Consider the following 27389-nt stretch of genomic DNA (forward strand, 5'->3'; position numbering starts at 1 on the left):
TGGCTCCCTTCTGTCCACATCCCCTCCATCATGTTTTCCCTTATTTGAAATAACTATTATATGTCTGAGACAAGCAGAAATGGTCAGGTAAGTTAATGTTAGGCAAAATGAACCCCCAAATAAGGACTCAAATGGTTTTTCTTTCTTTCTTTTGTTTCTAACATATTTATAAGATGATTTCTTTGTTGCTTTGTATGTCCCTCCCCCCACAGTAGAACCCCTATTTTCACTGTATTTGATGTTGGTATTTGATTTGATTTGTGGAGGGGAAGGGAAAAAACAAATTGTTTAAATAGAGATACAGATGGACCCATTGCAACAATGAGATGTACAAGACCTTATGTAAAGAAACAAAATTTATAACTTTGGTGGGGTGTGGGGTGGAAGGTGGTGGGCATTTAGGGCAGGGATGGTACGGGGTAACAAAGGAGGAGGCTACAATGCTTGATAAGAAATGTACTCATTATCTTGCCAATGTAATTGTAACCCCTCTGTACAGTACTTTCACAATAAAAATAAAAATTAAAAAAAGAAATGTACTCATTACCTTGCCCATGTAATTGTAACTTCTCAGGACAGTGTTCTCACAATAAAAAAAAATTAAAAAAAGAATTGTATTCATTACCTTGCTTATGTATTTGTAACCCCTCTGTAAAGTATTTTCACATTAAAAATTATTTAAAAATAAAGCACATTTTTCATAAGCATATAAGAAATGTGTGGAATATATTTCATACTAAATGAAAAAATTTCAGGGACTCTTCAATTCCCACAAGTCAATTTCATTTATGGAATGCCTGGTTACAACTCTCAGGGATCTTTAGGTCAAAAAGGCAGTCTTTTGTTCTGCAAGTATTATAAACTATGAGTGGAATGATGCTGGGAAATGCAATTCTCTCCACGTGTTATTGAGATCATATATAAATTTATTTCCTGTTTCTTCTCATTACTTGACAGACATGTACTCGATTGCATATCAGTGTATGTGAAGAATGTGTCAACTCTAGTTCTGTTAATATACTATTAAGTCTTCAATACATGGAATGGAAAAATGTTTCTACCTTAGAAGCTTCCATTTGTGGAATAGTGAATGGTGCTGACGGCTACATGGAGCTTGCCTTGATCCCAATGCCTGCAAAGACCCAACAAGTCTATCCACAAGGGCATCATCTCCACTCATTCGTATCAAAACTTCTCCATTTATGACCACAATTATGCCATCTTCTCCTGGACATTATAGGCAGCTCTCTTAGGATTACTACAATGTGACTTTTCATTCTTTTTCCATCTCCAGATCTTAATTCAAACATGAAGTGTTAAAACTAGTAAAGATGAAGGGAAAATTGAACCTTTGATAGTAACTTCTTGAATAAAACATCAGTAGTTCAATAAATAAGAACAAAATTTCACAGATGGGATTGCATCAACCTAGAAGTCTTCACACTGGAAAGTTAAAAAGTATTAACTAAAAAGTTGGCCTACACAGTACATTCAAACTACAATGAATAAATTGAATAAATAGGAAGTTTGGGAAACTAACCTCCTAAAGAATCAAAAACCCAATTAACAATTTGGCAAACAAATTTAAAGATTCTTTTCAATAAGAAATCAAAAGGGCCAATAAATGCATGAAGAAATATTCCACATCTGTGGCCATGAAGCAAAGGCAAACCAAAATGACCTTGAATTTTATCTCACTCCACTCAGAATGACTATCATGAAGAACACACATAACAGAAAATGCTAGTTAAAATGTGTGGGAAGCAAATCCTTATTCACTATTTATAGGAATGTAAATACATGCCACTATTATGGAAATCAGTATGGAGTTTCCCCAAAGAGCTAAATGTAGATCTCCTATGCCAGCCAGTTGTATCATCCTAAGTTGTATATTGGAAAGAATGTAAGTGGAGGTACAGTTGTCACATTGCACACTCAAGTATACTACAGAAATATTCACAAAATATGGAAACAGTTCAAATGCTTTCTAAAATATTATTCACAATCAGAACAAAATATTTTTTGGTATGGTAAGTCAGAAAATTGTTGAGTATCATGTTAAGTGAAGTAAGCCAGGTTTAGAAAGGCAAAGGTCAGCCAGGCATCAGTAGCTCACACCTGTAATCCTAGCTATTCAGGAGGCTGAGATCTGAAGATCGCGGTTCAAAGCCAGCCAGGGCAGGAAAGTCCTTGAGACTCTTATCTCCCATAAACCCATAGAAAACCAGAAGTGGCACTGTGGCTCAATCAGTAGAGCACTTTCCTTGAACTGAAGAGCCCACGGACAGTGCCCATGCCCAGAGTTCAAGCCTCATGACCAACAAAAAACAAAAAACCAAAGAGAAAAACAAAGTTCAAATGCTTTTTCAGAAATGTGGAAGCCAGACCTAAAGACAACATATATATTTACTTAAGGAACACATACACTAAATAGACATTTGTGTAATTACGGGAGTCTTTGAAACGTTTACGAGGAAGGGGAGGAGATGATCAAATTATAAAAGATGTGTAATAACAAAGTGCATATTAGGCTGAAGATGAAGTAACTATACTCGCTGCAAGCTATTGTTTAATAGATAGCTGGAGAGATGAGGAAAGAGGGTGTAATATGTAGAAATAATTAGGTGTGAAATACACAGTGACTCCCTTGTAACAGTTATTATACATTAAATGAAGGACAGGAGTGTAATTGACATCCTATCCAGTTCTGGACATTATGTACAGATGCAAGGGCAGTGAATGGAGACACTGAAGGCAGTGAACCAAAAACAATGTACTTACTATATGTGTATGAAAATGGAAACTGAAATCTGCTGAAATTCATTTAATAAGGGAAGGAGTGGGTAAGACTGTCATGGAGAGTTTAAATCAGATCAGAGCAAATTGCATATACATGTAGAATTGTCCAAATGTAACTTCTACAACTAATAGACACTGATAGAGTACAAAAATAAGTGATAATATTCTATTTATTTCCCTGACCACTAAAATAATTAAAACCAGGGGCAACCTCATTAGCAAATTTGATATTCTCACCACAAAGACACATTTTTTCATATCTCCATTAGCTTTTCAAAAGTATTGAATAGAAAGTACAGACAGTTTCTGTGATTCCTGTAATCCACACTTTCATTGTTTGCCTTACTAAAAGTATGCTGTACTATATGAATCATCACATCATTAGATTGTTCTGTCATTTGCTTATGCTCACATGCAATTTCTGTTCTATCCCATATGTTATTCCTGGCAAGTGTATCACAGCATGTATTCAACAGAATACCCTACTATAGAATAATTTCACTGCACTTCAGGGCCATTGCTATCAGGCTATTGAGATCTTTGCATGGATTCTATGTCCAATATATTTGAGTGTTAGGAAATATACAGGTGGTTTTGATAGTGGAGAAAGGGTTTTTTGCACAGGCACAGGCTTTCAGAAAAGCATAAATAGGAAAAAGCAAGGTGGTGGATATATCAATGCTTCATGACAGCATATTGACCCATGTACTCAGGATGTCCAGTGACATTGCCAGTTGTGAAGGTCAAAGTTCAGAATACAATTCTGCAGTTCAACATCTGCACTGACCATGGGCCATTACTGAATTCAGCATGGTCATTCGTTCTGCAGGCAATCACAGATGGACACACTTGTGGACTCTCCTGCATGGGATTCTTATTGGATGGGCCTGTGTCAACCAGCAATGTTCTGTGGCTGTTTTGGACATTGGGTGTATGAGATGTCCACTGAGTGTGATGCCCTAAAGAGTTGGGTTGACATCTCCTTGGAATGAACCCTTGCCAACCATCTCACTTTTCATGTGACAGGACATTATTGATGCTTTCTAGTTGCATTATATCTAATAGACTTCATAAAAATAATTTGCTAATTCAGTCTTACAACCAAATCTAACATGAAAACTTTATCCCAGAGGTCTCACTCTCTGGGGTGGAGAGAACAACTGGAAAACATGTTTTCCAGCTTGTGTTTATTTCCCTGATACTGGGCCTCAGATGCAGAACCACAGGGCAGAGTTTTCCATGTTCCTACCAGGAAATGCTGAAGGTTTCAATGACAGAAGCTGAGTAGACATCCTATTCAATAAAAGAGGCATATATACACATAGACACAAATACAAATATAACTTCACCTGAAGCCTCGTGCTTCACGTCCAGCAAGCATTTAAACTTGGCAGATGATTCGTGATGTTCCCTTTAATTTTCACCCTCCTTCTTCTCCTGCTTCCACACCTTGTCAGCTCCTTAGAAGGCACTGCCTGCTTTTCTAGAATGAAGCGCAGGGCACACATGGATGGAGATGTGATGATTGCTGGGTTCTTCCCTCTCTACACTTTGGGAACAGATCACAGTAACAGTGATTCTTCCCTTGACGAAGCAAAGAAACTGTAAGTAATACCTCAATAACTGTAGTTCCACTTAATCTTTCGTTCTCAGGTGGGGGAATGCTTGAGGAAACCCTGGGGCTCATGACCATGCTTTCTATATCCTCTTCACCAACCTCTGATCAGGAGATGAGATGCACTAGAACTATGTTTTAATTTGTGTGTATTATGGAGTGATTTTCTGCTTCCAAGGTGGAAGAGAGGACTCTGTTTTCATTCCATGTAGCTTCTCCTTTCCAAGGTCCCTTTATTCCATCATCACTGTATCTCCTGCATCCCAGCTGTCTCTGCAAAGGATAAAGTGATATTATTACAAACAACCTGAGGCAGTGGCATGAGTTCTGCAGTGAGAGGAGGCAGATACACTTCCTTGCCCACAGGCCAGTGGTCTGAGAAGTTTTCTTTTGTACATATGGGTTGACATATATTTTGATGACTTTTAAGACATACAGTTACTGTTTTAAACTAAGCACTGTTAATTATTAAATTACTTCACATCAGATTTAGAGCCTGATCCAGGAAGTGACCGGCAATGCAGCAGTTGGACTACCCTCAATTAGAGAATTATATCTGCCCAACAAGAGTTTTGCTTTTCTTTTGCACCTGCGTGTACCCTCAGGTTTTGGTTTGCAAGCGAGGGTCTCAGTAATGAATGACTAAGGAGAAATTCTAGCAGACAATTTGAATCCTGTTGCAACAGATGGTCATTGTCTATAGCAATGTCTAACACTTCTTTTCCAGTGCTGGTCTGAGAAGGGTAGACTGTCAGTTGGCTGGACATATTTAGAAGCAGATATGATAGAATCAGGAATTCTTTCACTGCTTTCAAATAGATTTGTAAATGTCCTTCTCCTTCATGCCATTCCTAGATATCAGTCTATTTTATGCTTAGCTGTTTTTCTATCCTGCTGGGTTTGAACTTTGGGCATTGTGCTTGCCAGGATGGTTACTCTGCTGTTGAGTTTTCACCCAGTCCCTTGTTTATCTTATGTTCCACCAACTTTTCACATTCAATTGTTTTTCCTTCCCTTAATACATTTAAAATATGTTTGAGTGTCTTTGTTATTACACTTGTACAGACACACTGAATTTTAGGTTACAGTGGATGGATGTTTCTCAGCTACATGCAGATATGCAAGGGCTCCTGGTGGAAATTATAGAAGTCTGGCCTTATTATCCTATGATCCAGTTTGTCAGATTTAAGTGTATTACTAGATAAAGGTCATTATGTGGCATCTATGAAGTTCTTGATATAGATAAATGCAGCAAGGCAATTGAATATCACTGGGAGAAAGAGATTAACTCAACGCCACACCAGTAGATGTTATGGCAATATTTTTCAATTTTTGCTACAGTATGGTAGTTTCAATAACTATCTGGTTTCTTACTGTGTATCTGTATTACATGTCATAAACTTTGATTGTCATCCCCCCCACTATTTGAACCATATACTATTTCTCATCAAAAATCCTGTTTCTCCTCCCATATCTGTAATTTCCTTTTTCTATTTTAATGTATTTTTCCAGTCTTTGCAGAACATTTTACTTCTTTTGAGTTTTTTATTGTGAAAATACTGTACAGAGGGGTTACAATTACATGGGCATGCTAATGAGTACATTTCTTATCAAACATTGTAGCCTAGAGAAAAACCAAGAAAACAAATTGGTAGATGCATAGTTTTCTTACAGTTATTTTGGTTATCTCTACAGATATCGTTGGGCTAGTTTCTTTGAGAAAGATGCTTTGTGAAATTGTTTAAAAATGTTTTTATTGTAAAGATGCTGTATTGATGATTACAGTTACATGAGTAAGGTAATGGGTACTTTACTTGTAGAATATTGTTACCCTCTCCCTTGTTCTTCTCCCACTGTCCCTTCCCTCCCCCACATCTCATCCCCTCCTAGGCTGTAAAGTTCATTTCCCACATAGTTAGTGTCTTGTGAGTATCATTGTTGCAATATGTCATCATTTGTCCTTGTTTCAGCATTTTGTCATTCTGCTTCCCTTCCCCAATTCAGATAAATGTTCATAAAAGATGCAGGGTACAAACATCAAATACAGTGACAACAGGGATAAACTAATGGAAAAAGAAAAATGAAATAACATAAGAAAGAACCAGATTCGGTACAGGGGTGACAACGAAGTCAACAACTGAAAAAAGACCTGTTGTTTCCATGTTTTAGAGTTCATTTCATATTAGCATCATTTTGTCATATGTACATAGTTATTGAGCTATTATAATTCTCTGCCAGGACTATGCTAGACATATACTAATTATTACAAATGACAGGAAACATGGAGCCTGTGTTTCTTTGTGTTTGGCTTACCTCACTTAATATGCTACAAAACAAAATATGGTACTTGTACTCAATACTTACTTACTTAGCCTAACAGAATGATCTCCATTTCCATGTATTTTCTAGCAAATGTTGTGATTCCATTCTTCATTGCAGCTAAGGAATACTCAGCTCCATATATAGAATGATTACTTGATCCATTCTTCTCTTGTTGGACATCCTGAGCAATTCCATAAATCAGAAATTTTGTATAAAATGACATGCCTGTTTACCCTTGCATCCATATAGAAAACTGAGCTTAATATGTTCTGATAGATTGCTAAAAGTGATATAGCTGAGTCAAATATGAGTTCTATTTTTAATATCCTGCAATATCTTCATTGTTTCTTATTTCTACATATCTTCATCAAAATTTGTAATTTTCAGTTATGATGATAGCCATTCTGGTTACAAAATAAGGTAACTCAGAATAACTTTAGTTTGCATTGACCTGATTGCTATAATGATTTGATATTTTCCTGTATGGATTTCTTATTTATCCTTTTTCATTTGAAAAAAGTCTTTCACTTCATGTGCTTGTTTCATAGTAGAATTTTTTGTTGTACTGGTGTTTAAATTTCAGTGTTGTTTTATACTATGATATTAAGCCCTAATAGATGAATAGCTCACAACGGTTGACAACCATCTTTTTGTATGTGTCTTCACTTCATTAAATATTTCTTTTGTTGTACTGAAACTTTAAAACTTTAAAATTTTCATTTTGGTGACTGTATTCTGGCTCCAACAAGATGCTTCTTCCCCTTGCTTGATATATTTGCTCAAGGTTGGTGCTTTACCAATAGTTGCATAGCTGCACTTTCACCACACTGCTGGTTCATTGGAGATAAGTCTCACCGTACTTTTCTGTCCAGGCTGGCATTAAACTGTGATAATTGCAGGTGTGCATCTGAATGCCAGGCTGGCTGAAACTTTTCAATTCCATAATATCACATTTGTAAACTGTGCTGAGGATGAGATTCTTCACCTTGTGAGTGAAACAAATGATTGTAATGCTGTGCCCAATCCAGAGCATAGCTTTTGCTATTATTTTAAGAAGCGTTTGTATACTATCAGGAAGTATTCCTGTGCTTATATGTTGAAGTTTTTCCACTATTACTCTATCTGCACTTTCCAATCCTCAAGTTTTCTAGTAAGAACTGTGATGAATTTGACTTTTATCCTTTTGGAAAGTATGAAAGTTAAGATCTATCCTAAAGTCATGAGGATACTCAGCTTTCACAGCACCACTAATTACTAAGGGCGTCAACTTCCAACAGTGTAGGACTGGACATCATCTCTAAGAATGAGATGAATGTAGTTGATTGGAAGTATTTCTAGGTCTATTTTATTGGTGTCTGAGTTTATGAAGTACAGTTTTTATATTATTATGGCTCTCTACTACAATTTGAAGCTGGTGTTTCACTATTTAATCATAGGTTTTTGCTTCTGGATAGCTTTGGAAACTTGGAAATTTTCTCTTTTTTTATGAGTTGAGGGATTGTCTTTTTTGTTTCTGTGCTGAATGTGGTATGAATTTGGATGAAGATTATTTAGGTCATTTCTAGAACACATTCAAGGTCCCTTTCAAAAATCACAAACTCAACAGGGGTGGGTGGGATGTTGACATGGTGGAGCTGCTGCATACCAATTACAAGGCTCTGCCTTCAAAGTAAAGCAGTGATAAGGAAAAGTTTAAAATATATATGCACACATAAAAATGTTTGTCTATTATATGTATATTATATATTTTATTGTTTATAAAACACATAGTATATGTACATTATGACATGTTATATACTAGATAATATGTAATGTGAATTTATGCATTTTACATATATATATATAAATATATAATATATACACATAAATGTGTATATATAAGTCTGATGGACATTTAGGTTGTTTCTTTTTCGCAGATATTTTCAGTGATGATATAGAGAACACAGAAGTGCAGATGCCTCTTTTCCATACTGATTTTATTCTATTGGCTAAACAGCCACCACTAACAGTATTGAATCATGTAGGAGTTCTTATTTGTATTCCAGGAAGTACCACACTATTTCCCACAATGGCTGAACCAGTGTGCATTTTTGTTACTAGAGGAGAGGGCATACATGTACATTTCCTTAACTCCTCACCAGGCCCTTAAGTGTTTAAGTCTCATGTACATTAGCTATTTCTATCCTTGTGAGATAATATCTTTGTGTAGTTTTATTTGCCTTTTGCTGATGGTTAAGAACTGAAAGGCGGTCAACCACACTTTTTGGCCATCTATGCCCCTTTTCTTGTATGTATATGTATGAAGGTACTGTGACTTGAACTCAGGGCATTGCACTGTCCCTCTGCTTGTTTGCTCAGCAGGTGTTCTGCCAGCGAGATATGTCTATGGTCCTGCTTTTGCTGGTAAACTAGAGATAGAGACTTCCAGATTCTTCTCCCTGGGATGGTTTTGAACTAAAATCCTCTGAGCTCAAATGTATGCAGAACAATGTGACAGGTGGGATTGTAATGTGACTTTTCAGAAGACACCTCATACTAATGTCCATGTTGGTTGCACTGATTCACAGTTCCACCCACAGTGGGACCCTTTCCCCTGTGTCTTCACCAGTATCTGACATTATTTTTTTTCATGATTTCCCATGTAACCCTGCTGAGATGGAATTTTAGTGTGGTTAGTATATGCATATTATTTATATTTTAAGGATGTCGAGCATGCATTTCTATACCAATTGAAATGAGTCTTGCTTCCACTAAGACTTTACTGTTAAAATCATTAGACATTTTAAAATGGTTCTTTTGTCTGTTGTTATTCATATTTTGAGCTCTCTAGTAAATCTGAATATTTATCTTTTGTTGACTAGCTAGTGAAGATTTTCCCCCATTGTATGGGTTGCCTCTGGATTCTGGTAATTATATCTTCTGAGGAGTAGAACCATAAATTTCACATGGTCAACTTTGATCATGAGAAATACTCTTTTTTTTTTTTTTTTGTCATGGGCTTGAACTCTGGAAATGGGTGCTGCCCTGAGCTCTTCTGCTCAAGGCTAGCACTCTACCACTTGAGCCATGGTGCCACTTCCAGTTTTCCAAGTGGTTTTTTGGCAATAAGAGTCTCTCAGACTTTTCCTGCCCTGGCTGGCTTTAAACTGTGATCCTCAGACTTTAGCCTCCTGAGTAGCTAGGATTAAAGTTGAGCCACCATTGCCCGGCTTCATGTGAACTATCCTTCTCAGTTTTGTTGCTGCCAATATTTTGATAGGATCTTTGTTACTATATTTATCATAGACATTGCATATAATTTTCATTGTTGATTTCCTTATTTGTTTTTGTGTCAGGATAATGTTGATATAATTGGATGTCCTCTAAGAAATTCCTTCAACTTGTATATTTTCAAAAATAAAGTGAGGGTAATGGGCATTAGGTAAAGTTTAAATTTTTTGAAGCATTTTCGCAATGAAGTCACATTGAAAGTTTTTCCGTTGATAGGAAACCTTTATTACTGATTTAAGTTCATACAATTTATTGATTTTAGTTTTATTGCCTTCTTATTTCAATTATGGAATAGTCTCTAAGTCATTACTTCCACTTGATCAAACTTACTGTTTTCTTATTGGTATTTTTTGTTTCTGTGTTTTCATGCCTGATTATTTAGTTCAGTCTTCTCTTCAAGATAAGGATTTATTCCATTTGTTTTTAAATAAGGTTTTATGTTTCCTTGATTATAATTATTGGCTTTATCAAAATGTCCTTTTATTCTTTTACTTCTACTCAATTTTCTCACTCTTTCTACTAATGTTTCTTTGATACTTTGTTTTTCTACTTCCTTGAGATGTAGTGTTGGTTCTATAGTACTGATCTGATGACCATGGTTGTTAAGAGAGATAGACATGACCAATGGTTGGGGTGACTGCAGTCAAGAGGCATTATATAAGAAAATTCAGTTGTGAAATTGAAACCCTAACTGTCTAGCTACTTAAAGGCATTTTTTAATGTTTCATTTTAGGCCACCTTTGGCCATAGCCATTGATTTGAGTATTGCTGTTTTCCATTTTCATTTGTACAAAAGATCATCTTATATACTGAAATTTCTCTTGATCCCACTGGTAGTTATAATAATTTAATTTCCATGTATGTATTTATTTTCCCATTTGTTACATTAATTTCTTGGCTTACTACAAGGAGGTCTGAGTGTGTGCTCGGTTTTTTATTTGAATGTATTGTGTCTTATCATTTGATCTGTCCTAGAGGATGTAGAATATATGAAGATGTTTTATTCATAAGAATTTGGGGGGCATGTTCTCTAGGTGTTTGCGAAGATTATTTTGTCTAGGATGAAGTTTAACTCTTCATGCCTCCTTGTTGATTCTGTCTGGATGACCTCTACATTGCTGAAAGTGGTGTGGTAAAATCTGAAATTATTCTTGTATTGCGAATTATCTCACTCCCTCAAAATCTGTGAATATTTCCTTTATATAGTGAAATGCTTAGCAAATAGTTCCTAAATATACACTTACAATTATTATGTTAACGTGCTGAATCACCCATCCATCACTGATTATGGACTTCTTTGTCATTTCTTTGATTAATATCTATTTGAAAAGATATATTATAGATACTCCTGCTTTCTTGTGGCTTTCACTGCATCCTTTCCCTTGCAGTCTATGTGTATCCGAATAGGGGAAGTAAAGAGTTTGGCCTTTCATTTTTATGAATCTGGCCACATAATGTCTGCTTCTGTTCTTTTTGGTTGTGGGGCTTTGTCTTTTATAGCTTTCCCCCCCCAGAGCTTAGGACTGAACTCAGGGAAGCACTTGCCAGGCAAATGCTCTTCCACTGAGCTAAATCTCCAACCCCTGGTTGTGGGGCTTGAACACAGGGCTTGAGTTTTGTCCCTGAGCTTTTCCCCTCCCGGCTAATTCTCTACTATGAGCCACAGAGAAATTCCAGTTTTCTGGTGCTTAATTGGAGATAAGGGTCTCATGGACTTTCCTGCCCTGACTGGCTTCAAACTGAAATCCTCAGATCTCCATCTCTTGGGTTGCTAAGATTACAGGTATGAGCCACTGGCACATGGCTTACTTTCTGTCTTTTAAATAAATTATTTCAGGTATTTCTACTCCTAGTCACTGTTGACAGTTGACTCTCATTATACCATTATGTGACTTGTTCTGTAGCTTCACTGAAGCTCCTTCTATAATCTTTCCCTTTCACAGCCCTCAGTGGTTAATAAATGAATTCACTACGTGTTTTGTTCTGGTATATTACTTTTCATTTGTCCATTTTAGGTTTATATTTTTGATTCATAGGGGCCTTTAGATGTATTTAATTGTAGTAAGTAAAGATGGCAACAATACATGATGGCAAAAATTAGACCCAAACAAAAAACAAGAGAAGGGCTGGGAATGTGGTTTAGTGGTAGAGTGCTTGCCTAGCATGCATGAAGCCCTGGGTATGATTCCTTAGTACCAAATAAACAGAAAAAAATTGGAAGTAGTCCCCTGGCTCAAGTAGTGGAGGACTAGTCTTGAGTAAAAGAAGCTCACGGACAGTGCCCAGGCTCTAATTTCAAGACCCAGGACTGGAAAATTACCACAAGAGAATAAGAGAAAATGAAAACAAAAGCTTTGAGGACAGATTATGATGCAAGTCCATTAAGAGAATGTAAATAAATGTCATTAGAAAACTCACAAAAAAGAAAACTCTCACTGAATTATATTTTTCTCATCATTTCAAAGATGATATATACAGTTTTATGTTGTCTTATATGTAATATTGGAAATATAATTGTGAATTGATAATATTTTTCTATTCCCAAGAAATATGTGCATGGGTTAGCTAGCATACATGTGATATGAGAACATTCTCAATTTGTTGGTATAATCATTCTCAATCAGTAACTTTTATACATTCTTGTATAATCTCCTTTGTCATTAACCTTTTTTCATTGAAAACAATTGCTTTCCTGTTTCTTATAGAATAGGTGTATATCCTTCTCTTTTTTTATTGTGACAATTACAGTACAGAGAGGTTACTATTAAATGGGCAAGGTAATGATTACATTTCTTATCAAGCACTGTTGTTTGTCAGGAAAGATCTTTTTTTAACCTGTATTTTTTGTCTTTTCTTTTTTGGTATTTGGGATCAAACCCAGGACATTGCACTTGCTATGCAAGCACTTTGCAACTGCGCTACATCCCAGCCCGACAGGAAAGATCCTGATGTCTCCTTTCTACTACAGGATATCTTTGCTACTAGCATTATATTTGGTGGATACTTTTCATTGTTTCCTGCAGCAATGTAAAGATCTCCTGCCCCTCTGTCCTGGTTTGTGTAGATTTCATTGAGAAGTCAGCTGTTAGGGAAACAGGCACACACTTACTTATTAAGAGTTCCTTTCCATTTCTAGACTTGAGAAACTTGTATTTCACTTGCCAGACCTTGTTGAAGATGAGATGGTGAGGAGTTCAATTAACTTTATATCTTCCTAAATTTGGGTTCATTTTTTAAATGTTTTATTGTGATTAAGTGATTACATATATTTCACAAATTTCATAGTATTGTGAGGTAGTGATACTTAGTTAAATTCACAAACACATTCTAACTTTCGTGAGGCAAATTGTCATTATTGTGGTCTAAAATGTTTGTATTAATTTTATGAGCTTTGACTTTACAGTTTAATCTTCCACATTGGGTGATATGTACATTTATTTCCTTTTGCTTAGTGTTAGCTGTTCCCTCTATCCCTCTCATTCCTTCCTTCCCATCACTGCCCTTGAGATGCTTAGTTTGTTTTCATCAATGTCCAGTGCAGCTGATGGGGCCTGCTATTGTATGTTTTCCCCTGTTGCCTTCTGATTCTGTGTCCTCTCCCTAATTTCCCTTAGATGTGTACATATATATACCATATATGTGGTCAGCAACAGGGAGTCATTTAGTAATGATAGGACAAGATGATTGGAAGTTCTTTGTTTCTTGAGTCCAGTTTACATTGTTGTATCTTCTTACATTTTGTATTTAACACCCACATATTAGGGAGACCATGTACCATTTGTCTCTTTGCTCTTGGCTTTCACTCAAAATGATTTTTTCTAGTTCCATGCATTTCCCTGTGAATGCCATTATTTTGTCTTTTCTAATGGCTGCGTAATATTCCATTTTACATAGGTACCACAATTTTTGGATCCTTTCATCTGTAGTGGGGTATCTGGATTGTTTGCATATCTTGGCAGCCTGGGTGCTGTCCCTGAGATGTTTTGCTCAAGGATAACACTCTACCATTAGAGCCACAGCTCCAATGCCAGTGGTTTGCAACTTAATTAGAAATAAGAATCACATGCACTTTTCTACTGGGGATGGCTTTAAACTCTGATCCTGATATCTCAGCCTCCTGATAGCTAGGCTTACACGAGTGAGGCATTAATGCACAGAATATTTGGATAAACGTGGCTATGTGTATTTTATCTCTATTAGGAATTTATATTCTGTTATTATTTACTTGAATAAGGATTTTACTGTACTCAACCATTTTGTTGAACACACATGAAACTAATATTTGCTTTTTGAACACTTCATTTTTTCTCTCTTTCCTTTCATGTACTGGGGCTTGAACTTGGGACCTGAGTGCTGTTCTTGGGCCTCTTTGACTCAAGGTTAGCACTGCACCATTAGAGCCACAGCTCCGTATCTGCCTTTTTTGGTAATTTATTGGAGATAAAGCCCAGCCTGGCTTTGAAAGCACTTCTCAGATCTCAGTCTCCAGAGTACCTAGGATTACACTCAAGGCTACTGCTCTTAACACTGAGCATAGCTCCACTTGGGATTTTTAGTGGTAAACTGAAGATAAGGGTCTGTGGCTTTACTGCCCTGGGATTGCTTTCAGCTGTGATCCTCAAATCTCATAACATCATTGATGTGCCCAGTACACAGTTGCCAATTTCTAATAAGCACACACATTCTTTCTTGCTTTCACACTTACATTTTTACTTTGATTTACTCTTTCACATTAGAGCTCTTATTATTAGTGCCTGAATTTGGACTCAGGGCATGAGCTTTTTTGCTGAAGGTTGGTGATCTATCACTTGAACCATACCTGCACTTCCCTTTTTTTAAAAAAAAATTGTTAAAAAACTGTATAGAGGGGTTACAATTACATGGGAAAGATGAGTACATTTCTCATCAAGCATTGTTGCCTCTTCCTTTATTTCCCCTTCCCATCCCTTTCCAACACCCTCACCCTCCCTGCACTCCCTGCCAAAGTCTGTAGCTATAAAAGAAATCAAATCAAAACAACGTTGAGGTACTACCTCACCCTAATTAGAATGGCTATAATCAAGAACTGTAATAACAACAGATGCAGGGGGGGATGTGGACAGAAGAGAACCTTACTACATTGTTGGTGGAAGTGTAAACTTTTTCAACCACTTTGGAAAGTAGTATGGATGTTCCTCAAAAGACTCCACATAGAGCTGCCCTATGCCCCAGCAATCCCACTTTTGGGCATTTACCTGAATGATCACAAACAGGACCATACTAAAGCTACTAGCACAACTATGTTTATTGCAGCATTATTTACCATATCTAAGATGTGGGACTAACCCTGATGCCCCTCAGTAGATGAATGCATCACTTCCCATTTTTTGTAGGTTAATTGAAGTTAAGAGAATCCTAGTCTTTCCTACACGGACTGACTTTTTGAGAAGGGGACATATCTTTGATTCTCTTACTCCTAGTGCCCTTTCCTTTTCAATGTCTCAATCTATGTTTTGTGAAGGAAATCCTGATGATCAAGACATTTCCAAGTATTTAATTTCACTGTGGTGGCCTTGTACCAGGGATTTCAGCCTAAGGCTTTATTTTGTTAAAACTCTTTTCATTCCCCAATTTGGATTCTCATCTGTTTCGGAGGAGTTTCTTGGAGTGTAGTGGAGGAGAGTGTAACATGGGAAACCACTTCCTACTGCATTTTTAATGCATATCATTTGCTTTTTTTACATACATCAGAATTAGAATCTCTTCTGAGGCTTCAGCTATATTTTTTCCTGGTAGCTATTGCAGAAAGAGTGTTCTGTATGGTATGTCTGCAAGGAAAACCATATAATACCTCCTCAACACCTTGTTCTGCTTCTGAAAGTTAATCTTAAACTGAGACATTATTTAAATTAGTCTTTCAGGAAACCATATAAAATAAAGACTTACTTTTCACACATGTAGTGCTAGTAACCCCAACATTAAAACCAAAGGATATTTGGTGTCTCATGAAGTCCCACTCTATGGTTAATGGTGTGTTACCTATGTAACACAGAAAAAATCAATTTCTGTGGGATTTCATATGAACATCACATTACTAATATCATAAAAGGTATATTTTTTCAACATATTTAATTTGTAGATAAACAAATATTCAATCCACCAATGTCATTGCATTGATTTTAAGAAAAGTTTTGGATTACACTTGATGAATTTCTAATGTCTCCTGTGCAGGTGTGTTTTCAAGTATTATCAGCTTGTCCTGGCCTTGGCTTTTGCTGTTGAGGAAATCAATAAGAACTCCGATTTTTTACACAACATGACTTTGGGATTTGATGTCTATAATGCTGATCTCAGAGGTTGGTCTGCCTTTAAGAATCCTTTTATTTGGCTTTCTGGCCAGAAGACAATCCCTAACTACACCTGCATGGCAGAGAGTAAGTTTGTAGCAGTGCTTGCAGGAACGTCAGGAATGACATCTGCTGAAATTGGAACACTGCTGGAACTCTACAGATTTCCACAGGTGAAGGAGGGAGGGATGTGTAAAGATGTCTGCTTTGGTTCCATGTTGAGATGTTATAAGAGAATAATAGGAAAATATAATATAACAGCCTATCCAATTTTATAATATCAAAAGCTAAGTACTCCAATATACTGTGTTATCCAGACTCTTATTGTACAAGATAGGATGGAAAAGTTGGAGAAAACCAGGGATGAATGACCATGCGCCTAGGGCATATTGAATAATTTAGTAGAAAGCAATCAGGAAGTGGGAAATGACTTTAAAAATGTGGTTATTAAGTGAATAAAGTCAATCATATTAAGAAAAAAGAGATGCATTTTTCTCTTGTCTGTGGAAGTTGTATTTAAAATATAAACATGAAATACAAAGAATATATGAAAACCCATAGGTGGTCCTAACCACGTTTATGTGATTAAACTGGCTAAATTATGTTATAAATAACTGTGGATTTCCATGGTGTAATTACTCTGGACTTCTCGAATAGGAAATTAAAGCTGTCATGTGTGTGATGTTATAATGGTAAAAGGATGGTGGAGTGTATGAAAATAGAGCCATAATGGCAAATACAGACAGACTAATGAAGAATATATGTAAAAATCAAACAAAGAAACAAGGTAATGTGTTGTATTGTTATACAGATGGAAAGAATAATAGAAATTATATTAGTGATCAATATGCATTATAGATATAATTGACATTTCCAATTGAAAAATCATTGTACAATGACTTTAAATTAACTTACAATTTTAATTTAAAAAAATCTGAAAACAACCAAATCCTTTCTTTGGCCACTTTCAACCTGCTGTTTGACCTAAATCAAGACTGAGCTTATGATATGCAGAAATTTTCTCACTTGTGAGCCTACAATTTTCTTTCCCTTTAGCTTAACTTTGGGGCTTTTGATCCTGCCCTGAGTGACCATGGCAAGTTTCCTTCTCTCTATCAAATGTCCCCAAAAGACACATCACTAGCCATTGCCATGGTCTCCTTACTGCTTCATTTCAGCTGGAACTGGGTGGGGCTATTGATCTCAGAAGATGAGAATGGTTTATGGATCCTTGCAGAACTGAGAGAAAAGATGTACAAAAGCAGAATTTGTATAGCCTTTGAGCATGTGATCCCAGGCAGTAGTATGACACAAGTATTTAAAATGATGGCAATTCAGAACCAGATTAATAAATCATCAGCCAATGTACTTATCATTTATGGTAATAAAGAATATTTGCTAAGCTTAATGATATATCTTGGGCAATTTTTAATGACAAGCAAAGTTTGGCTCTTGAACTCAAAGTGTGATTTATCCATTGGAAGGAAGTATTTCATGTCAGGCTCATTCCATGTACCTCTTATGTTTTCACATCACCATGGAGACATTTCTGGATTCACAGATTTTATCAGGAAAGTCAATCCTTCCAAATATCCAGAAGACTATTATCTTGCTAGATTATGGTTTCTCTCTTTTAATTGCTCCCATTCTGAGTCTGACTGTGTAATGTGGAAAAACTGTCCAGATGATACTTCCTTAGAATGGTTACCTGGGCAAATTTTTGACATGGCCATGTCTGAAGAGAGTTATAATACATACAATGCTGTGTATGCTGTGGCCCATGCCCTCCATGAGATGCTTCTTCATCAAACAGAAGAGGCAACAATGGGTAATAGAAGATGGATAGTGCCTTCTCCTGCACAGGTAAGGCCTTCTCTCTTGGATTAGACACATCAAAATCAGAGTAGATCTGAACTGGTTCAAATTTTTTCCAAAGGCCCATCATAAAGTACTTTCTAAACTATTTGTAAGGTTACTCCAGACCTTTGTTTATGCGTTTTTTTGTCTTCTTCTTCTTCTTCTTCTTCTTCTTCTTCTTCTTCTTCTTCTTCTTCTTCTTCTTCTTCTTCTTCTTCTTCTGCTTCTTCTGCTTCTTCTGCTTCTTCTGCTTCTTCTGCTTCTTCTGCTTCTTCTGCTTCTGCTTCTGCTTCTGCTTCTGCTTCTGCTTCTGCTTCTGCTTCTGCTTCTGCTTCTGCTTCTGCTTCTTCTGCTTCTTCTGCTTCTTCTGCTTCTGCTTCTTCTGCTTCTGCTTCTGCTTCTGCTTCTGTTTCTTCTGCTTCTTCTTCTTCTTTCTTCTTCTTCTTCTTCTTCTTCTTCTTCTTCTTCTTCTTCTTCTTCTTCTTCTTCTTCTTCTTCTTCTTCTTCTTCTTCTTCTTCTTCTTCTTCTTCTTCCTTCTTCTTCTTCTTCTTCTTCTTCTTCTTCTTCTTCTTCTTCTTCTTCTTCTTCTTCTTCTTCTTCTTCTTCTTCTTCTTCTTCTTCTTCTTCTTCTTCTTCTTCTGCTGCTGCTGCTGCTGCTGCTGCTGCTGCTGCTGCTTCTGCTTCTTCTGCTTCTTCTGCTTCTTCTTCTTCTGCTTCTTCTTCTGCTTCTTCTTCTGCTTCTTCTTCTGCTTCTTCTTCTGCTTCTTCTGCTTCTTCTGCTTCTGCTTCTGCTTCTTCTGCTTCTGCTTCTTCTGCTTCTGCTTCTGCTTCTGCTTCTGCTTCTTCTTCTTCTTCTTCTTCTTCTTCTTCTTCTTCTTCTTCTTCTTCTTCTTCTTCTTCTTCTTCTTCTTCTCTTCTTCTTCTTCTTCTTCTTCTTCTTCTTTCTTCTTCTTTCTTCTTCTTCTTCTTCTTCTTCTTCTTCTTCTTCTTCTTCTTCTCCTTCTCCTTCTCCCTCTCCCTCTCCCTCTCCCTCTCCCTCTCCCTCTCCTCTCCCTCTCCCTCTCCCTCTCCCTCTCCCTCTCCCTCTCCCTCTCCCTCTCCCTCTCCCTCTCCCTCTCCCTTCTCCCTCTCCCTCTCCCTCCTCCCTCTCCCTCTCCCTCTCCCTCTCCTTCTCCTTCTCCTTCTTCTTCTCCTTCTTCTTCTCCTTCTTCTTCTTCTTCTTCTTCTTCTTCTTCTTCTTCTTCTTCTTCTTCTTCTTCTTCTTCTTCTTCTTCTTCTTCTTCTTCTTCTTCTTCTTCGTCTTCTTCTCTTCTTCTTCTTCTTCTTCTTCTTCTTCTTCTTCCTCTTCCTCTGCTTTCTGCTTCTGCTTCTGCTTCTTCTGCTTCTTCTGCTTCTCCTCCTGCTTCTCCTGCTTCTCCTGCTTCTCCTGCTTCTTGCTTCTGCTTCTGCTTCTGCTTCTGCTTCTTCTTCTTCTTTCTTCTTCTTCTTCTTCTTCTTCTTCTTCTTCTTCTTCTTCTTCTTCTTCTTCTTCTTCTTCTTCTTCTTCTTCTTCTTCTTCTTCTTCTTCTTCTCTTCTTCTTCCTCCTCCTCCTCCTCCTCCTCCTCCTCCTCCTCCTCCTCCTCCTCCTCCTCCTCCTCCTCCTCCTCCTCCTCCTCCTCCTCCTCCTCCTCCTCCTCCTCCTCCTCCTCCTCCTCCTCCTTCTTCTTCTTTCTTCTTCTTCTTCTTCTTCTTCTTCTTCTTCTTCTTCTTCTTTCTTCTTCTTCTTCTTCTTCTTCTTCTTCTTCTTCTTCTTCTTCTTCTTCTTCTTCTTCTTCTTCTTCTTCTTCTTCTTCTTCTTCTTTCTTTCTTCTTTTTATGTAATTGTACAAAGGAGTTCCCATTCTACAAAGTAGCATATGATTACAAGGTGTCTGACCACATTGTTACCCATCGCTCCTTACCCATCCTTTCTCTCACAATTTGTAAAAATTGAGATTAGGTGATTACATAAATTTCACATATTTCACAGTATTGTGGAATAGTAATATTTTTATTAAAGTCACAAACACATGTTCATGTGTTCTTAAAAAAAGGCTTACCAGTGGAAAGGGAAATGTGTTTTATACTGCCATCAATTCATGTATTACAAATTGCTGCAATAAGCTCACAGTTAATCTTTTTACTATCAACCTTTTCACTAGAAGTTTCTTTATAGCAAAAGATGATCTGTTCTTTAAGTACCTAATTATTCAAATGATGTTGTTTCTAAGAAAGTTACTTAAGGGATGGGTGAGATTGGAGAAATGAGGAAGAATGATGAAGAGGTGGCATTGAGATGCCTTGCTCTTACAAACTGACTTGTGAAATTTTAAGACCTTTTTATGATACATAAAAATAATAGTAAAAAATTCATAGATAAATTCCACATATTAAAAATTAATAACTTAACTAAACAGTGCTGATGTTTCATGCCTATCCCCCTAGCTACTCAGGAGATTGAAATCTGAGAATCACTTTTAATATTGAAGTATGAAGTATGGATTAAAGAGATTGAGAGACTTGGCTGAATTCAGGATTTCTGTTTCAGCTCTCAGATTCTCTTCACCATGAGATAATGTCTCTTTTAGATGCACCCTTTTCTGAAGAACATCCAATTTCAAAATCTTGCTGGAGACCAGGTGATTTTAAATGAGGAAAGGAAATTAGAGGCAGAGTATGACATTTTAAATATTTGGAATTTTCCAGAAGGTCTTGAAATCAAGATGAAAATTGGGAAGTTTTCTACATATGCTCCTTACGGTCATCAACTCTCTGTATCTAAAGATATGATAGAGTGGGCCATAGGAGCTACCGAGGTGGGTTCAAGAGAACACAAATGATTAGAACTCAATATAGTAAGCAAAAAGGACCCCTAGATATTATGTCCCTAGTGCTCACTAATGATCTAAAATTGTACATTTAATTAGTTGTAACTGGAGAAATTGTCTGATTTACTGCCTCTTAGATGGGAAAGAAACATACTATTTGAATATTTGTAAGTGTTCATTTATCATAAAATATAAATTTCTCTGTTATAATAGCATTCATAGTTTTTATTTTTTATTGTGAAAATACTGTACAGAGGGGTTACAATTACATGGGCAAGATAATGAGTACATTTCTTATCAAGCATTGTAGCCTCCTCCTTTGTTTCCCCTTTCCATCCCTTCCCTTCCTCCCTCCGGCACTCCCACCCAATCCTCCCCGCCCCCCCTCACGAAAGTTGTAAAGTTCGTTTTCGACATAACAACTTGTACTTCTCGTTGTTGCAACGGGTCCACCTGTATCCTTATTTAAACGACTTGTTTTCCCCTTCCCCTCCACAAATTATACAGACAAAAAAGAAAGAAAGAAAGAAAAAAATGTACTCATTATCTTGCCCATGTAATTGTAACCCCTCTGTACAGTATCTTCACAATAAAAAATAAATAAAAATTAAAAAACTGAAGAAACAGTGCTCTTCAGACAAAAACTGATGGAATTTATTGCTAGTTGAACTAGTATATAAGAAAGTTAAAGATCATCAAGCAGAAATAATATATCAGACTGAAAACTTGACCTACAAAACTATAAGAAATAAAAGAAATGAAGGTAAAATTTAAAAAATAGCATTCATATATAGGAACAAAATACATGAGAAAGCAATCATTTCATTAGATTGAAAGGTTTTATTTGCTCCCCTCAATGGATGCTCAGTGTACCCTTAGTTGAACTGTTCCTGAAGAACCTGTTCCGAGGATGATTGTGAACTCCTGGCAACTGGAAAATATGATGGGCCTCGGGCCTCGCATGTTGTTCAACCTTTCCAGGGTATTTTATTCTTGTTTCCATATTTCCATATTTCACAAAGCAGTAGGAGAAAATTTATGCTATGACTTCAAGGAAGTTTCTGGAACATGGCTATGGATGCCTTACCGTTAAGAACCAAATTGTTAAAGGTTCCACAATTCTCAGTAGTGGCATAGGCTGAAGGTCAAAGCTATTGTTCAAAAGTTTTTGGGAACTGTGTTATGAAATATCAAATACTATCCAATCAGTGGATTGGCTTTGAGTATGTAAAATAATTATGGTTAATGGTCAAATTTTTAAGAAGACCTGTTTTTTTTTGAATGTCGGAATTATTCTGAATAATGACAAACTCATATTTGCTTTTCCTCAGACTCCTCACTCTGTTTGCAGTGAGAGTTGTGTTCCTGGATTCAGAAAGTCATTTCAGGGAGGAAAGGCTATCTGTTGCTTTGATTGTACCACTTGCCTAAACAATGAGATTACTAACAGAACAGGTAAGACTATGATTAAAGATGAAATTCTCTATTTTCATAGTATTCTCTAATGTACCCATGGAAAGGTTTTGTATTTGGATTACAGACCCAAAATCTTCCTTCTTTGAGTAATTTAATTATAAATTTATATTGTTCCTTGAAATAATACAACATGTGGACCTTAAATTATGTTTTGGATTTAATTTTTCTGGGACATTTTACACAAGATTATCTCAAGAGGGCTGGGAAGGTGGCTCAGTGGTAGAGCACTTGCCTTGCATGCATGAGGCCCTGGGTTCGATTCCTCAGCACCACATAAGCAAAAAGAAAAAAGCCGGAAGTGGCGCTGTGGCTCAAGTGGTAGAGCGCTAGCCTTGAGCTGAAGAGCTGAGGGACAGTGCCCAGGCCCAGAGTTCAGGCCCCATGACAGGACCAAAAAAAAAAAAAGATTATCTCAAGAAATGGATTTTGAAAATTTTTTATTGTTATTGTAGAGTTGATATACAGAGGATTTACAGATATGTGAATTAGGTAATGAGTACAACACTTTTTTACTATTAATGTGAAAATACTGTATAGAGGGGTTACAATTAGGTGGGCAAGAGACTGAGTACATTACTTATCAAGCATTGTATCCTCCTCATTTGGTTCCCCTTCTAATCCATTCCCAGCCTTCCTCCACCCCTGCACACAATCCTTCCCCCCACCGCACCAAAGTTGTAAAGTTCGTTTTCGACATGTCAACTTGTATTTCTCATTCTTGCAACGGGTCCACCTGTATCCTTATTTAAACGACTTGTTTTTCCCCTTCCCCTCCACAAATTATACTGACATCAAATACAGTGAAATCAGGGGTTATACTGTGGGGGAGGGACATACAAAGCAACAAAGAAATAATCATATAAATGCTTTATAAACAAATGCATGAAAGAAAAAAAACATTTGAATACATATCTTCGGGTTCATTTTCCTAACATCATCTTATCTGACCTTTTATGCTTGACTCATACATATACTAGATATTGCAAATAAGGGAAACCATGGGACCCATGTTTCTTTGGGCTTGGCTTACTTCACTTAATATAATTTTTTCCAAAACTTTCCATTTCCTAACAAATGGGGCAATGTCATTCTTTCTGATGGAGGCATAGAATTCCATTGTGTATATATACCACATTTTCTTGATCCATTCATCTACTGAGGGGCATCTGGGTTGGTTCCAGATCTTAGCTATAGTAAATAATGCTGCAATAAACATAGTTGTGCTCATAGCTTTAGTGTGGTCTTGTTTGTAAACATTAGGGTAAATGCCCAAAAGTGGGATTGTGGGTTATAGGGGAGGTCTATGTGAAGTCTTTTGAGGAACCTCCATACTGCTTTCCAAAGTGGTTGAACAAGTTTACACTCCCACCAATAATGAAGTAAGGTTCCCTTCTGTCCACATCCCCTCCAGCATCTGTTGTTATTAGAGTTCTTGATTTTTGCCATTGTAACTGGGGTGAGGTGGTATCTTAATGTTGTTTTGATTTGCATTTCTTTTATGGCTAGGGAGGTTGAGCATTTCTTCATGTGTCTGTTGGCCATCCTTCTTTCTTCCTCAGAGAAGTTTCTCTTTAAATCATTATCCCACTTATTTATTGGGCAGTTGTTTCTTTGAGGATTTGTTGTTGGAGGATTTAATCTTTTGAGTTCCAAGTATATTTTAGATATGAGACCCTTGTCTGTTGTATGGCTAGTGAAGGTCTTCTCCCAGTCCAAGGGCTTTCTATAGATCTTGCTAGCTTTGTCCTTTGCCATGCAGAAGCACTGCAACTTCATGCAATCCCATTTGTCCAACCTTTCTTTGATTTGTTGTGTTTCTGGGTCTCTATTAAGAAAATTTCGGCCTGAGCCAAGGAGACCTAGGGTTTCTCCTATTCCATCCTGTAATGTTTTCAGAGTGTCTGCTTTGAGTTCAAGGTCTTTGATCCATTTGGAGTTGATTCTGGTGCAGTGTGATAGATAAGGATATAGCTTTAGTTTTTTACAAGTAGTTAACCAATTTTGCCAGCACCATTTACTGAAGAGACTGTATTTCTTCTATTCTATTTTTTTTTAGCTCCATTATCGAAGATTAGATGTCTATAGGTCTGTAGGTTCATTTCTGGGTTTTCACTTCTATTCCATTGGTCCTGAGGTCTGTTCTTGTGCCAGTACCAAGCTGTTTTGATTACTATGGCTTTATAGTAGAGTTTGAAATTTGGTATTGACATTCCTCCAGCAGTGTTCTTTCTGCTGAGGAGCATTTTTGCTATTCGGGGTCATTTATTGTTCCATATGAATTTTTGGATTGCCTCTTCTATTTCCTTGAAGAATGAGGTTGGAATATTGATAGGTATCGCATTGAATTTGTAGATAGCCTTGGGAAGAATTGCGATTTTCATGATGTAAAACTTTCTAATCAAGGAACATGGGAGTTTTTGCCATTTTCTAAGTTCTGTTTTGATCTTCTTTTTCAAGTTTTTAAAGTTTTCATCATAGAGGTCCTTCACATGTTTGGTTAATTCCTAGTTATCTTATTTTTTGTGGGGCTATTACAAATGGAGTTGCTTTCCTAATTTCAGCCACACTTTTCTCATTGTTGGTATACAGAAAAGCCATCGATTTTGGGGGGTTAATTTTATACCCTGCTACTTTGCCAAAATTTTGAATCAGCTTCAGTAATTTGGGAGTGGAGTCTATGGGATTCTTTAAATACAAGATCATGTCATCTGCAAAGAGGGAGAGTTTTATTTCTTCTTTCCCTAGTTGGATTCCCTTTTTGTTTGCATCTTGTCTTATTGCTATAGCTAGGCATTCTAATACTAGATTGAAGAGAAGTGGAGAGAGTGGACATTCTTGTCTTGTTCCTTAGTTAAGAGGAAATGGCTTTTGTTTTTCACCATTAACTAAAATGCTGGCTGTAGCTTTGTCATATACAACCTTTATTGTATTGAGGAATGTTCCATAGATTCCTAATTTTTCCAGAGCCTTCATCATAGAGGGGTGTTGGATCTTATCAAATGCTTTTTCTTCATCTATTTAGATAACCATGTGGTAATTATCCTTGCTCCTGTTGATGTTATGAATAATATTAATTGATTTGCGTATATTGAACCAGCTTTGCATCCCTGAAATGAATCCTGTTTGATCGTGGTGAATTGGATGAATTATTGAAGTCGATTGGCCAAAATTTTGTTGAGAAGTTTTGCATCAATGTTCATCAAAGAAATAGGTCTATAGTTCTCATTCTTTGATGAGTCCCTGCCTGGTTTTGGGATGAGGGTTATGATGGCTTCATAGAATGTGTTAGGTAGTGAACTTTCTCTTTCAGTTTCATTGAAGAGTTGGAGGAGTATTGGTGTGAGCTCTGCTTTGAAGACCTTGTAGAATTCTGCTGTAAACCATCTGGTCCTGGACTTTACTTAGATAGGAGGTCTCTTGTTGCTGTTTCTATTTCAATAGTTGATATGGGCCTGTTAAGCTGGTTTAACTCATCTTGGTTTAGTTTTGGCATGTCAATTTTTGCTAGGAAAAGGTCTGTTTCTGCCAAGTTCTCAAAATTATTAGCATATAGTTTTGAGAAGTATGCCCTTATAATGTTCTGAATCTTGGTTGTTTCTGTGGTGATGTTTCCATTCTCATCTCTGAGTTTATTTATTTGGGTGTGTTTTCTTCTTTTTCTTCTTTTTCAAAGAACCAACTCTTTGTTTTTTTGATACTTTCTATAGTTTTTTTGGATTCTAATTCATTTAAATCTGATTTAATTTTAATTATTTCTTTCTGTCTAATGGATTGGAGTTTATCTTGCTGCTCTTTTTCAAGGAGGTTCAGATATGTCATTAAATTGTTGCTTTCAGATCTCTCCAATTTGTTGATGTAGGAACTCAGAGGTATAAACTTGCCTATGAGTACTGCCTTTGCTGTGTCCCAGAGGAGCTGGTAATTTGTGTGCTCATTTTTGTTGAATACCATGAACATTTTAATTTGCTTTCTAATCTCTTCCATGACCCACTCGTGATTCAGCAGTGTGTTGTTCACCCTCCAGGTGATACCGGACTTTCTTTGGTGGCTTTTGGTGTTGAGTTCTAATTTTATTCCCTTGTGGTCAGAGAGAATGCAAGGTATAACTTCATTGTTTCTGAATTTGGACGTTTGCTTTGTGGCCTAAAATGTAGTCTATTTTAGAAAATGTTCCATGTACTGCTGGGAAAAACGTGTATTCTGATGGTGCTGTGTAAAATATTCAGTAGATGTCTGTTAAATCTAATTGATGTATGCAGTTGTTTATATCTGCATTTTCTCAGTTGAGATTTTGCCGAGCTGATCTATCTAGCGGGGAGAGTGGTGTGTTAAAATCCCCAACAATTAATGTCTTTGATCTATGTGGGATTTGAGGGAAAGTAGTGTTTCTTTGATAAATTTGGGTGCTCCATTGTTTGGCGAATAGATATTTAGAATTATAAAATCCTCCTGAAGGAGAGATCCCTTCATTAGTATGTAGCAACCTTATTTATCTCTTTTTGCTAATTTTAATTTGAAGTCTATTTTATGTGTTTGTTTTTACTGGCAAGATGTGACTCCTGAAGGCAACAGATAGAAGGATCTTGATTTTTAATCCAACTAGACAGTCTATGTCGCTTAATTGGAGAGTTAAGTCCGTTAATGTTGAGAGATAGGACTGAGAGGTATTTCGGAGTTCCTGCCATGTTATTCACCTTCCTGGGGGCTGCAAAAACTGGGTTCTTCCTATGGTTTTTGGATTCTCAGTTTGGGTGCAGTTTCTTGGCCTTTATTGTGGTCTTGTTGGTTTTCTATGTGCAGGACATCTTTAAGAATCTTTTGTAGGGCTGGTTTGGTGGAAATGTATTGTTTCAAGTTTTCTTTGGTATGGAAGTTT

At 36.8% G+C, this 27389-nt stretch overlaps 1 protein-coding gene across 1 annotated transcript in view; it reads left to right on the top strand.

Moving 5' to 3' along the window:
- Positions 1-4203: 4203 nt before the first annotated feature.
- LOC138814230 (vomeronasal type-2 receptor 116-like) overlaps positions 4204-27389 on the top strand; it is a 28705-nt gene continuing 5519 nt past the window's right edge. Inside the window, exons 1-5 of the mRNA XM_070003242.1 lie at positions 4204-4403; positions 16217-16505; positions 17389-18195; positions 20798-21025; positions 22369-22492. Of these exons, the coding sequence (XP_069859343.1) occupies positions 4204-4403; positions 16217-16505; positions 17389-18195; positions 20798-21025; positions 22369-22492 (1648 nt within the window). The remainder of the gene's footprint in view (positions 4404-16216; positions 16506-17388; positions 18196-20797; positions 21026-22368; positions 22493-27389) is intronic.

The sequence above is a fragment of the Dipodomys merriami genome, unplaced genomic scaffold, assembly GCF_024711535.1.
Source record: "Dipodomys merriami isolate MVZ:Mamm:240054 unplaced genomic scaffold, mDipMer1.0.p SCAF_6, whole genome shotgun sequence".
Classification (NCBI taxonomy): domain Eukaryota; kingdom Metazoa; phylum Chordata; class Mammalia; order Rodentia; family Heteromyidae; genus Dipodomys; species Dipodomys merriami.